Genomic DNA, 14645 nt, shown 5'->3' on the forward strand with positions numbered 1-14645 from the left:
GGCGGAAATATGTTGCTTGGTGTGAGGCCAGGAAGGCCCCAACGGAGGAATTTCAACTGGGTCGATTCCTGCATTTCCTGCAAGCAGGGGTCGTGACGTTGGGCCTCAAATTGGGGTCCATTAAGGTCCAGATTTCGGCCCTGACGATTTTCTTCCAGAAAGAACTGGCTTCACTGCCTGAAGTTCAGACTTTTGTCAAAGGAGTTCTGCATATTCAGCCTCCTTTTGTGCCCCCAGTGGCACCTTGGGATCTCAATGTGGTTTTGGAGTTCCTGAAATCACATTGGTTTGAACCACTTAAGACTGTGGATTTGAAATATCTCACGTGGAAAGTGGTCATGCTGTTGGCCCTGGCTTCAGCCAGGCGTGTGTCAGAATTGGCGGCTTTGTCCTATAAAAGCCCTTATCTGATTTTCCATATGGATAGGGCAGAGTTGAGGACTCGTCCTCAGTTTCTCCCGAAGGTGGTATCAGCGTTTCACTTGAACCAGCCTATTGTGGTGCCTGCGGCTACTAGGAACTTGGAGGATTCCAAGTTACTGGACGTAGTCAGGGCCCTGAAAATTTGTTTCCAGGACGGCTGGAGTCAGGAAAACTGACTCGCTGTTTATCCTGTATGCACCCAACAAACTGGGTGCTCCTGCTTCTAAGCAGACTATCGCGCGCTGGATTTGTAGCACTATTCAGCTGGCGCATTCTGCGGTGGGACTACCGCAGCCTAAATCTGTAAAAGCCCATTCCACAAGGAAGGTGGGCTCATCTTGGGCGGCTGCCCGAGGAGTCTCGGCTTTACAACTTTGCCGAGCTGCTACTTGGTCAGGGGCAAACACGTTTGCAAAATTCTACAAATTTGATACCCTGGCTGAGGAGGACCTGGAGTTCTCTCATTCGGTGTTGCAGAGTCATCCGCACTCTCCCGCCTGTTTGGGAGCTTTGGTATAATCCCCATGGTCCTTACAGAGTCCCCAGCATCCACTAGGACGTCAGAGAAAATAAGAATTTACTCACCGGTAATTCTATTTCTCGTAGTCCGTAGTGGATGCTGGGCGCCCATCCCAAGTGCGGATTGTCTGCAATACTTGTAAATAGTTATTGTTACACAAATCGGGTTGTTATTGCGAGCCATCTGTTCAGAGGCTCCGTTGTTATCATACTGTTAACCGGGGTTCCTATCTCGAGTTATACGGTGTGATTGGTGTGGCTGGTATGAGTCTTACCCGGGATTCAAAATCCTTCCTTATTGTGTCAGCTCTTCCGGGCACAGTGTCCTAACTGAGGCTTGGAGGAGGGTCATAGGGGGAGGAGCCAGTGCACACCAGATAGTCCTAAATCTTTCTTTAGATGTGCCCAGTCTCCTGCGGAGCCGTCTATTCCCCATGGTCCTTACGGAGTCCCCAGCATCCACTACGGACTACGAGAAATAGAATTACCGGTGAGTAAATTCTTATTATCTGCCACACCTGCAGTGCACATGGTTTTGCCCAATTGCTAACAAACTTGCTGCTGCGATCAACTCAGAATTACCCCCCATGTGCACTGCAGGTGTGGCAGATATAACATTTGCAGTTAGACAGTTAGATTTGGGTGGGTTATATAGTTTCTGTGCAGGGTAAATACTGCCTGCTTTATTTTTACACTGCAATTTAGATTTCAGTTTTAACACACCCCACCCAATTCTAAAGGTCCATACACACTGGGTGTTTTTGCCCAGCGTGTATGCACAGCGATGATCGCTGACATCGCTGGGCTGAAAAGCGCTCAGTGCATACACACCGAGTGCTTTTCCCTCCTGTCCAGCAATGTCTGCGGGGGTGAGCGGCTTTGCATAGCAGGACGTTATGGAAAGCCGCTCACCCCGCCATTCATCTACTGGTAATACCAGTAGATGAACGGCAGCCGCTGGCGATGAAGTGGGAGCGCGCATCACTGCTCATCGTTTGGGCATACACACTGGCCGGTTTTGAGCTGAAAGCAGCTCAACACACCAAAAGTGACCTGCTTTCAGCTCAAAATCGCCCAGTGTGTATGGGCATTTACTCTATCTGCACATGTTATATCTGTCCCCCTGCAGTGCACATGGGACCTAATTCGGACCTGATTGCTCGCTAGCAATTTTTTTGCTGCGCTGCGATCAGATAGTCGCTACCTACAGGGGAGTGTATTTTAGCTGTGCAAGTGTGTGATCGCATTTGCAGCCGGGCGGTACAAAAAATATTTGTGCAGTTTCTGAGTTGGCCAGAACTTACTCAGCCGCTGCGATCACTTCAGCCTGTCCAGACCCGGAATTGACGTCAAACACCCGCCCTGTAAACACTTGGACACTCCCTGAAAACGGTCAGTTGTCACCCACAAATGCCTTCTTCCTGTCAATCTCCTTGCGATCGGCTGTGCGAATGGATTCTTTGTAAAACCCATCGCACAGCAACCATCCGCTTTGTACCTGTGCAACGCGCCTGTGCATTGCGATGCATACGCATGCGCAGTTCTGATCTGATCGCAGCAAAAAAAGTTAGCGTGCGATCAGGTCTGAATGACCTCCATGGTTTTGCCCAACTGCTAACAAATTTGCTGCTGTGATCAACTCTGAATTAGGCCCACTGTCCCTTGTTCAACCAATGTAAGGTAAGAACAGTTTCAATATTAAATAATTTGAAAATAACCCCAGTCTTGCATTCATTATTAAACTTAACATTATTTAAACACCGGCATCCTGACCACTGTGTACTATTAGGTATAAAATAAGATACTACACATTTATCGGATTTATTATCCTAAATGTTTTGGACCTGGGGTTTTCTGTAAATGATTTGAAGCATCATGATGCTTCAAATCATTTACAGAAAACCCCAGGTCCAAAACATTTAGGATAATAAATCCGATAAATGTGTAGTATCTTATTTTATACCTAATAGTACACAGTGGTCAGGATGCCGGTGGTGACACTGCAAACAGAGCTGTAACATACCCCTCCCGCAGTCTAACCCTAACCATCTCCTCCTGCAGCCTAACCATCTCCTCCCGCAATCTAACCCTAACTATCCCCTCCTGCAGCCTAACCATCTCCTCCCGCAATCTAACCCTAACCATCTCCTCCTGCAGCCTAACCATCTCCTCCCGCAATCTAACCCTAACTATCCCTTCCTGCAGCCTAACCCTAAACATCTCCTCCCGCAATCTAACCCTAACTATCCCTTCCTGCAGCCTAACCCTAACCATCTCCTCCCGCAATCTAACCCTAACTATCCCTTCCTGCAGCCTAACCATCTCCTCCTACAGCCTGACCCTAAAAGTAGCCCTACTACTCATTGTAGAGATCGACTGGCATTGTGACCTTCGGGATTCCGCTTTCAGGATTCTGACCGTTGGGATCCTAACCACATCCCAGAAAGAGTTAAAATTATTCCATTAGTACTGTACTAGAATTTTATTATAACATGTTTAACGTCAACAAGTCATGGGAAAATGTAAACAGCAGCTGGTGAATCACAAAATAAAAATAGTTTGTAAATGATTGAAAAACTGGTCACACACATGTATTTTACTTTTTATTATTTTTGAATGTTACTGTAAACCTAAAACAGCATATGTACAAAACAAAAGAACATAAAATTTACATTTTCAATATCCTTCTAGAATATGAAATGGCTGTAAGTTAACAATATAAAAAAATAACAATAAAAAAACTTTGAAGCTAACAAACCATTGCACTGCAATGTGATTAGGATCCCCTGTATTACATGATACTTTTATATAACAAATATACATCTATCATACAGAAATGCTGGCGTATAAAGTAAGTTATACCACTACTTTGCTAATGAAACAGTAGGTATGTGTAAACTATAGCAGCAATCCTGGCTACTTATGTCTTTGTGTATACACATAGTTATTAAGTTCTGTGTGGGCTATACAACATGCAGCAGCCATTTATTTAAATCTCCTGCAGGCATGTATACAACAGGGAGATGGTAAGGAAACTTGGCTGTGGAGATGCAAACACCCTAAAAAGTGGTTATCCGGTTAATAGATCTACAGTAAAAAGATAGACAATTGGCCAACCCCAAATGGTCGACAGGCAAAAGTTCAACAGTGCTTAAAAGTGCAACCGGTTCAAAAAGGTTGACATGACCATCGTTGACACCATTGAAAAAAAAAAAAAAAAAGATTTGTTCAATGTATTCATTATTTACCATCCACGTTGACTAGGATTGGGAATAGTTACCTTGTCCGAAGCGTGGCGAGCAAAGCGGGCCCACAAGGGTACACATTTTGACAAATTTGGCTCAGATATGGTGAAACATCAAAAATGACACACAAAAAAACTTGTCGACTATTTTTATGTCGATCTTTTCTACTGTCTACCATTTTTGTGTTGATCTTTTGACCCCATTGACCTTTTGCATGTCGACCTATTGACTGTATCTTATTACTGTAGATCTAACGAACCACACTCAAAATAGTGAAAACATAATAAAAGTATTATAACTAAATTGCAGCAATCATTTCATGCTCTGTAAGGTTTCCTATACTGGTTTACATACAGGATATTCAGTGTGCATAGAGTAAAAAGAGAAAAGAAGTTGCAGAAATGTCGCAATAATATTCAATTATTGTTAGTGGTGATTAGCTCAGCAAATGCTTATATAAAATGTGCGGGAAAGTGCAGAGTAGGAGTAGTTATAGACCCCAAGGATAAGTTTTATAGTTCATTCTGTTCTCACACTAATGTACTTCACTATAGCTGGGATTCCTGTAAAGGATCAGACTGGAAAATTACATATTTAAATAAAATAGCCAATGGATGTCAGGATTTAACATTTAAATAACTGTGTACCATTTTTTTCCCCCTCTTTAAATAAAATTTACAGAAGATAAAGCTTTAATTGACATAGCCTGTACAAATATTACAGGCACCAGATGTAGAGATGCTTTAGGGCAAATTAACCGGGTGGTCTTCAGTTTGCCGACTGTCGGGATCCCGGCGCACAATATACCGGCGCCGGAATCCCGACAGCCGGCATACCGACACTTTTCTTCCTCTTGGGGGGTCCACGACCCCCCTGGAGGAGAATAGATAGAGCGCCGCACGTAGCACGCCACCGAGCCCGCAAGAGGCTCATTTGCGCTTGCCCAGCTGTCGGTATGCCGGCGGTCGGGATTCCGGAGCAGGTATACTGGCCGCCGGGAGCCCGGCCGCCAGCATACCCTACTACACCCAAATTAACCACTGGCATGAAATTAAATCACCAGTGATGCTGGCTGCATGTCAAATGCAACGGCTTTTGATATACGGTGACAGTCCTTCAAACTTGCAAGTAAATAAAGCAGTGTCAAATGCTTCTGAACACAAGAATTTCTGGTACGGAGGGATTGGGTCTATTGCCATCCTGGTTCATGCTTTTCCTAGTGTAACACACTAGTAAAAGGATGTATTTTGGTAAGGGGTCTAAGTTCTTCTAATGAAATTATTGTAAACAAAATTTATAGGAGTTGAGTACAACAAAACATCAGTTTATATTAGTTTTAAGTATATATTAACTGGCTGCATAATTATTACCCCTAACAACATGTTCAAATGATTGACAGCTTTGTAAATTCGCAACTTCATCTAAAATAATGCATGTAGCATTTCCCACATTGGTAACAATTTGTGAAGCAAACTGTGTACACTTTTTTCTTTTAACAAAACTGAAAAAAGATGAAGGTTCAATAGATACAACCTGTTTGATATTACAAGCTCATTTGTAGAAATTATTTTAGGCAAATTAATCAGTGGCGTAATATTAAATCACCAGTGGTGCTGCATGTGGTCTCATTATTACGAGTTAAAATGGCCACTGTTACCTGTTTTTAAGGGCAGCATAAAATACTCTACAAGTCCTCTCTGCAGGCAGATTTCAAGTGGCTTCCGTTATCACGTAATAAGTTTGATAAGTTTCAATATTTTATAAAGGTAGCATGGATCTGCAGACGCCAGGTATTGGCAGCACAGCCAATCCTCTAGAGAGATGTTATACTTGGGCTCCAGAGCCCGCTCTGCAAACTTCATCATCAGAAGGGCTCGCTTCATATCAATCCAATTTTGCAGGGCACAGTGCAAAGCCTCCTCATGGCTAAACGGCTGATCTGTTAAGTCTTTCCTTGGACCCCACAACAGACACTGAAGAATGCGTTTTGCTTCAGAAATGCGGATACGTTTGATTGGATCGGCTTCCAACAACAAGTGGGCAAGATGCTGCAGCCCACGAGAGTAAACGGATAAGCCAGGAAGTGGAGGAAGGTCTTTCTGGCTATACTCATGCTCATGAAGGCTTGTGCGGACCTCAAATGGGTTGGGTTGGTGAAGTAGTTCATAAATAAGTATCCCTGTCTGGAACTCATCAAACTTTTTGTACTGGGAGGCGGCCATAATCTCAGGTGCTAGTCTGGTTTTATCTCTTCGGAGTTTGGAGTCCTCAGAGCCTGGCCTCAGCTTGGCTTTGGAAAAGTTGCTCACAATAAGTCTTGGAATATACTTGCCATCTTTAATCTTATCAGGTGTGGTTTGGCAGTGGACCAGAAGCAGGTTTTCCAAGCAGAGGTCTCGGTGGATGATGGCATGTTCCTTCAAGTGCTCCAAGCCATTGCAGAGCTGTAGTAATAGAAGGCAAACCTGGCGCTCATATATCTCTGGCTGGGTTTTATGAGTGGATACAGCTTCCCTGACAAAGGAGGCAGCTGTGCAGTAAGGAACCTCCCTAGTGATAACCACCACACAGTCCTCCTCATTTGACACCCCAGACACTTGTGATGTTTCAGTAGTTGAAGAGCCTTTGGATATTTCCGAGGGATGTAGCAAACTTGAAGGAACAGTGGCCAAAAAATGGCCACAGTCTTGCTGTATATTGAAGTGGACTGGAAGCGACAGGTTGCAATACTGTGGAGTTCTTGTGTCCTCTGCCCTGCACATCTGCAAATAAAAGCAAATACAAAACATAACTATAGTATATGAATAATATTTACAGATCCCTAAATAAAAATCTCTGTTTTTAAATGTGTACAGGTACAACATACAAATAGAAAACATTGACTTATATGTGATATCAGCATTAATGTGCTGATTAAAAAACTATATTCCATTGACCCTACAAAAGTTTCAAAAGAAGTTTTCTTTGATTAATATGAACTTTTATCAATTGAAATATGTGGTAGCAAACTATAAATTGCGTAAAGACTTTGAAATAGAATAAACTCAGTAATCACTTTATTAGATATACTTTTACATCTCCTATTTAATGATTTAATGCTGATACTGCGGCAGTGACTAAATGCATATAAAAAAAAAAAGATACAGACATGGCCAAGAGCAACAGTTCTGTGGGGGAAACAGTAATAGGACCTACACACTGGGCGATATCACTAAAAAATATAAACGATCTCCTTCATTAATGAACGATGCGCGGCCCTGCGCTCGTTCATCGCTGGTGCCCCGTCGGCTGTGCATGCAGGCCAATATGGACGATCTCGTCCATATTTGCCTGCACTTCTATGGAGCCGGGTGACGGGGCAAGTGAAGAAACTTCACTCCCCCCGTCACCGGGTCGTCCGTCGGCCGTATCCGCCGTCGGGCAGCTCGGCGGCGGATCGGTCAATGTGTAGGGCCCTTAAGAAAAGAATGACCAGGCTGGTTCAAGTTTACAAGAAGCTGACAGTCACACAACTCGCTAAGCTTTACAACAGTGGTATGCAGAAGAGCATCTCTGAATGGACAGCATGATGAACCTTGAAGTAGATGTGCTACAGCAAGTATAAACATGAATCCATGGATTCATACTGCCCTGTATCAATGGTTCAGGCTGGTAGTGTAATGGTGTGGGGAATGCATTACTGGTAAACATTAGACCACTTACCTGCTTGCCTCTGTGTGGCCCCTAAATTGTAGATTTGTTTAATCATATGTAAATGATAGCTATTTAAATATGATTTAGAATTTTTGTCAATTTTTTTTTTATATTGAATCAGGTTTAAATAGCTATTATTTAAGTAATTTGATAATTAAAAAGGATTTTGAAGACATTTTTTGAAAAATATTAGCCAGCTACATGGTTATACTTGAGTGTTTAAATGCCACAGACTACCAGGATAATGTTACTAACCATGTACATCCCTTTATGTTCACAGTCTATAGCATCTTATGAGGGTTACTTTCAGCAAAGTATTGTGCCTTTTCCCCAAGCTGGCTCCATGATCATGAGAATACGTTCAGTGTCCAATGGCCTCCACAGGCACCAGGGAATAAATTCACTAATCAGCACTTTTCAATGCCAACGTGTCTTCAGCAGTTTCGTTTGCTGGATCTAAAGGGGCAATAGTTTTAAATACAAAACCAGGCGCGATTTGTATTTATTAACATTAGCTCTTTAAATCCAGAATCCAAAACCGCCAGAGACTGGGGCTTGCTGCCCGGGGTAACCCACAGATTCTGGGCACTACACACAGAATCTATGGGTTACCGCACAGGGAAATTCAGAAAACTGAATAGCTCCGGGCGTTAAAGCCAGAGCTTTACCCACCCAGTAATCACTGCAGGTAATCGACTCTTTTCCTTAATGTATTTGTTTTGTATAAACTTGTTTGCCTTTCAAGCTTGATCCAGTTTCCACACACACTCTAGTAATAACATACTTACAAATCAATTAGCTAATGACAAAAAAAAAAAGTGTGGGTGTGTGCATGTGCTGTAGAATATAGATTGTGAGCTCCATTGGTGCAGCTGATGTGAGTGACTGAAATATCTGCAAGGTGCTGGGTAATGTGTGCATGCTATTTAAAATAATAACTCAAAAGGTATCTGTACAATCACTTCATCCTAGCAAAAGACATATTTAAATCCGTTTCAAATTTACCTTGACTGCATAGTTATTGGAAGGGTCATTGGCACACGTTGCACAGTAATAAATTGCATCCCCAGCATTGCAGCATGGTTTGTTGCTTGTCAACTTAAAGAGTGACCAATTGTTCTCATTGAAATGTTGCTCCTTCTTTTGGTCCCGCATGAAGTAATCCTCACATTTCTTCATCAGCCGCCTTGTAGACTGTGCATAAAGACCACTGAGCTTTGCATACATGCCTTCTTTGCTGTCTATATTGCTAAGAAGGTGATGGAGCTGCAGACTCGATGCAGAGGAAGCATGACTGGACACACTTAGCTGTGAAATAGATAGGGCTGGGGTTCCTCTGCTTTGAACACAATTCCTGCTCCTAATCTCATTTCTATGACTAGTCGCTCTGCAGCAGGTCTCTAAAGACTCAGAGGAGGAAAACATGGCCTGTCGGTCAACTGGACTTAAAGGATAGCTACGTAGTACAGTATCATCTCCACAAACATTGTTTTCTGACTGACTTAAATTGAGTGCGGGACTTTTTGGGCCAATCCCTGTTCTTGATGGGAAAGCCCTTCCCCATGCGGAGTTATCTGGAGCTGACACAGCCCTGTTCATAGACTTCTTTACTGGTAGTGGCGGTGGCTGGCCAGGTCCATGCTGATCTTCCATTCCGGAGTCCACAGAGAATGAAACTTGGGCAAAATGCTTTCTTTCACCACCAGACGTAACAGTTGGTGAAGTAACTGCATCACATGACTGACCTGCAGACAAGATGGAATCATTAGAATAACTTTCTTGTGAAACATTATTTGTTAAATGATAAAATATTTACTCCCATAGCAAGATGAAAAGAGATTAGCAGAACCTTGATAAAACCTGAGACCATTAAATACTGCATAAATGCTTATATATAGTTTCCATGCTGATCTGAAACTAATTATCACATGCATATTTTGCACACATTTTATTTGTTAATGTCATTGAAACAATGCTTCATTCCTCCTGAAAACTGCTGAAATTAAAAGTTACTGTCACATGTTTACCTGCATGGCTTTGCTTTGTCATAGAATAAAGCAATGACACTGTGAAAATTTTATTATATTGCTTAGTCTACAAAGTTATTCTAAATGTCCTGGACATATTTGTCCAGGCCCTAAGAAAAGATAAGAAATAAATGGATGATAGTAACATTTCAAACGAATTGATTCCTTCAATTAGCATCACACGTCTTCTTTATTCTAATCAGTCATTCACCTTATTGATATGAAGAAAAAAAGTTATTACTCTGATGTTTGGTATCATCAAGTGCACCACACTGAACATAGACCAGAAAAAGCAAAGGAGAGAGTTGTCTGAGCAGATCAGAAAGAAAATTATAGGAGAAGCATGTTAAAAGGTAAAGGCTATAAGACAATATCCAAACAGCTTGATGTTCCTGTGAATACAGTTGCAAAGATTATTTAGAAGTTTAAAGTCCATGGAACTGTAGCTAACCTCCCTGGATGCAGCCACAAGCGGGAAAAAAAAAAAAAAAAAAGACACCAGATTTAAGCAGGTGAGAAAAAAATTAGAATGGTAGAAAAAATGTTGGACTGGAATTAGCTAAAATGCATACTGACAAACAACGCTGGACAGAGGAGTCAAAATGGTCTGGCATGGGTAGACCTGATTCTGTGCAGGACACAATGAAATCTCAAATACTAGTAAGGCGTTCTAGAGCAAAATATGCTGCCAAGCGTCAGAAAGTTCTGTCTCTGGATAAATGACTCAAAACACACAGTTAAAAACACCCAAGAACAAAATACTGGACTGTTCTGAAGTGTCCATCTACAAGCCCTGATCTGAATCCTATTGCACATCTATGGAAAGAGCTGAATTAAGCAATTTGGAGAAGGCACACACCAAACCTGAGACTGCTGGATCAGTCTGCTCAGGAAGAGTGGGCCAAATTACTTGTTGACAGGTGCAGAGGTCCCTTTGATAACTACAAAAATCACATGAATGTAGTGATGGTTGCACAATCTTTAGATGCAAATTATTAAGTGAAGGATCCCATCGTTTATTCATGCCATTTTTATTTGTTTTTTAATGATTTCAAATATTCTGTTGAATCAAATTATACACATACACAGTATGTACTGTGTGTATATATATATATATATATATATATATATATATATTTCTCTAACGTCCTAAGTGGATGCTGGGGACTCCGTAAGGACCATGGGGAATAGCGGCTCCGCAGGAGACTGGGCACATCTAAAGAAAGCTTTAGGACTATCTGGTGTGCACTGGCTCCTCCCCCTATGACCCTCCTCCAAGCCTCAGTTAGATCTTTGTGCCCGAACGAGAAGGGTGCACACTAGGGGCTCTCCTGAGCTTCTTAGTGAAAGTTTTAGTTTAGGTTTTTTATTTTCAGTGAGACCTGCTGGCAACAGGCTCACTGCATCGAGGGACTAAGGGGAGAAGAAGCGAACTCACCTGCGTGCAGAGTGGATTGGGCTTCTTAGGCTACTGGACATTAGCTCCAGAGGGACGATCACAGGCCCAGCCATGGATGGGTCCCAGAGCCGCGCCGCCGGCCCCCTTACAGAGCCAGAAGACAGAAGAGGTCCGGAAAATCGGCGGCAGAAGACATCCTGTCTTCACCAAGGTAGCGCACAGCACTGCAGCTGTGCGCCATTGCTCCTCAGCACACTTCACACTTCGGTCACTGAGGGTGCAGGGCGCTAGGGGGGGGGCGCCCTGAGCAGCAATAAAAACACCTTGGCTGGCGAAAATACATCACATATAGCCCCCAGGGCTATATGGATGAATTTTAACCCCTGCCAGAATCCATAAAAAAGCAGGAGAAAAGTCCGCAAAAAAGGGGCGGAGCCTATCTCCTCAGCACACTGGCGCCATTTTCCCTCACAGCTCCGTTGGAGGGAAGCTCCCCTGGCTCTCCCCTGCAGTCACTGCACTACAGAAAGGGTTAAAAAAGAGAGGGGGGCACCAATTAGGCGCAGTATTAACAATACAGCAGCTATAAGGGGAAAAACACTTATATAAGGTTATCCCTGTATATATATATAGCGCTTTGGTGTGTGCTGGCAAACTCTCCCTCTGTCTCCCCAAAGGGCTAGTGGGGTCCTGTCCTCTATCAGAGCATTCCCTGTGTGTGTGCTGTATGTCGGTACGTTTGTGTCGACATGTATGAGGAGAAAAATGATGTGGAGACGGAGCAGATTGCCTGTAATAGTGATGTCACCCCCTAGGGGGTCGACACCTGAGTGGATGAACTGTTGGAAGGAATTACGTGACAGTGTCAGCTCTGTATAAAAGACAGTGGTTGACATGAGACAGCCGGCTACTCAGCTTGTGCCTGTCCAGACGTCTCATAGGCCGTCAGGGGCTCTAAAGCGCCCGTTACCTCAGATGGCAGATATAGACGCCGACACGGATACTGACTCCAGTGTCGACGGTGAAGAGACAAATGTGACTTCCAGTAGGGCCACACGTTACATGATTGAGGCAATGAAAAATGTTTTACAAATTTCTGATAATACGAGTACCACCAAAAAGGGGTATTATGTTCGGTCAGGAAAAACTACCTGTAGTTTTCCTGAATCTGAGAAATTAAATGAGGTGTGTGATGATGCGTGGTTTTCCCCCGATAACAACTGATAATTTCTAAAATGTTATTGGCATTATATCCTTTCCCGCCAGAGGTTAGGGTGCGTTGGGAAACACCCCCTAGGGTGGATAAAGCGCTCACACGCTTGTAAGGGCTCTACCCTCTCCTGAGATACCCTCCTGCTGATAGAAAGCAGGAGGGTATCCTAAAATGTATTTACACACATACTGGTGTTATACTGCGACCAGCAATCGCCTCAGCCTGGATGTGCAGTGCTGGGTTGGCGTGGTCTGATTCCCTGACTGAAAATATTGATACCCTAGATAGGGACAGTATATTTTTGCCTATAGAGCATTTAAAAGATGCATTTCTATATATGCGTGATGCACAGCGGAATATTTGCCGACTGGCATCAAGTCTAAGTGCGTTGTCCATTTCTACCAGTAGAGGGTTATGGACACGTCAGTGGTCAGGTGATGCGTATTCCAAACGGCATTTGGAAGTATTGCCTTAATAAGGGGAGGAGTTATTTGGGGTCGGTCTTTCAGACCTGGTGGCCACGGCAACAGCTGGGAAATCCACGTTTGTACCCCAGGTCGCCTCTCAACATGAGAAGACGCTGTATTATCAGGCGCAGTCTTTTCGTGGACAAGCGGGCAAAATGTTCCTCATTTCTGCCCCGTGACAGAGGGAGAGGAAAAAGGCTGCAGAAATCAGCCAGTTCCCAGGAACAGAAACCCTCTCCCGCCTCTGCCAAGCCCTCAGTATGACGCTGGGGCTTTACAAGCAGAATCAGGCACGGTGGGGGGCCCGTCTCAATGAATTTCAGCGCGCAGTGGGCTCACTCGCAAGTAGACCCCTGGATCCTTCAGGTGATATCTCAGGGGTACAAATTAGAATTCGAGACGTCTCCCCCTCGCCGTTTTCCTAAAGTCGGCTTTACCGATGTCTCCTTCTGACAGGGAGACAGTTTTGGAAGCCATTCACAAGCTGTATTCCCAGCAGGTGATAATCAAGGTACCCCTCCTGCAACAGGGAACGGGGTATTATTCCACACTGTTGTGGTACCGAAGCCGGACGGCTCGGTGAGACCGATTCTAAATCTAAAATCTTTGAACACTTACATACAGAGGTTCAAATTCAAGATTGAGTCACTCAGAGCAGTGATTGCGAACCTGGAAGAAGGGGACTACATGATGTCTCGGGACATCAAGGATGCTTACCTTCATGTCAAAATTTACCCTTCTCACCAAGGGTACCTCAGGTTTATGGTACAGAACTGTCACTATCAGTTCAGACGCTGCCGTATGGATGGTCCACGGCACCCCGGGTCTTTACCAAGGTAATGGCCGAAATGATGATATTCCTTCGAAGGAAGGGAATTTTAGTTATCCCTTACTTGGACGATTCCCTGATAAGGGTAAGATCCAAGGAACAGTTGGAGGTCGGTGTAGCACTATCTCAGGTAGTGTTGCGGCAGCACGATTGGATTCTCAATATTCCAAAATCGCAGCTGGTTCCGACGACTTGTCTTCTGTTCCTAGGGATGATCCTGGACACAGTCCAGAAAAAGGTGTTTCTCCCGGAGGGGAAAGCCAGGGAGTTATCCGAGCTAGTCAGGAACCTCCTAAAACCGAGCCAAGTCTCAGTGCATCAATGCACAAGGGTTCTGGGTAAAATGGTGGCTTCCTACGAAGCAATCCCATTCGGCATATTCCACGCAAGAACTTTCCAGTGGGACCTGATGGACAAATGGTCCGGGTCGCATCTTCAGATGCATCAGCGGATAACCCTGTCACCAAGGACAAGGGTGTCCCTCCTGTGGTGGTTGCAGAGTGCTCATCTTCTAGAGGGCCGCAGATTCGGCATTCAGGACTGGGTCCTGGTGACCACGGATGCCAGCCTGCGAGGCTGGGGAGCAGTCACACAGGGAAGGAATATCCAGGGCTTATGGTCAAGCCTGGAGACATCACTTCACATAAATATCCTGAAGCTAAGGGCCATTTACAATGCTCTTAGCTTAGCAAGACCTCTGCTTCAAGGTCAGCCGGTGTTGATCCAGTCGGACAACATCACGGCAGTCACCCACATAAACAGACAGGGTGGCACAAGAAGCAGGAGGGCAATGGCAGAAGCTGCAAGGATTCTTCGCTGGGCGGAAAATC

The 14645-nt window shown here is 44.1% G+C and overlaps 1 protein-coding gene across 1 annotated transcript in view; it reads right to left on the reverse strand.

Moving 5' to 3' along the window:
- Positions 1–3532: 3532 nt before the first annotated feature.
- LOC134912399 (inactive tyrosine-protein kinase PRAG1-like) overlaps positions 3533–14645 on the reverse strand; it is a 44349-nt gene continuing 33236 nt past the window's right edge. The window contains exons 5-6 of the mRNA XM_063919906.1: positions 8886–9625; positions 3533–6949 (exon numbers count right to left, since the gene is read on the reverse strand). Coding sequence (XP_063775976.1) covers positions 5915–6949; positions 8886–9625 — 1775 coding nt within the window. The 3' untranslated portion in view covers positions 3533–5914. The remainder of the gene's footprint in view (positions 6950–8885; positions 9626–14645) is intronic.

The sequence above is a fragment of the Pseudophryne corroboree genome, chromosome 1 (assembly GCF_028390025.1).
Source record: "Pseudophryne corroboree isolate aPseCor3 chromosome 1, aPseCor3.hap2, whole genome shotgun sequence".
Classification (NCBI taxonomy): Eukaryota; Metazoa; Chordata; class Amphibia; order Anura; family Myobatrachidae; genus Pseudophryne; species Pseudophryne corroboree.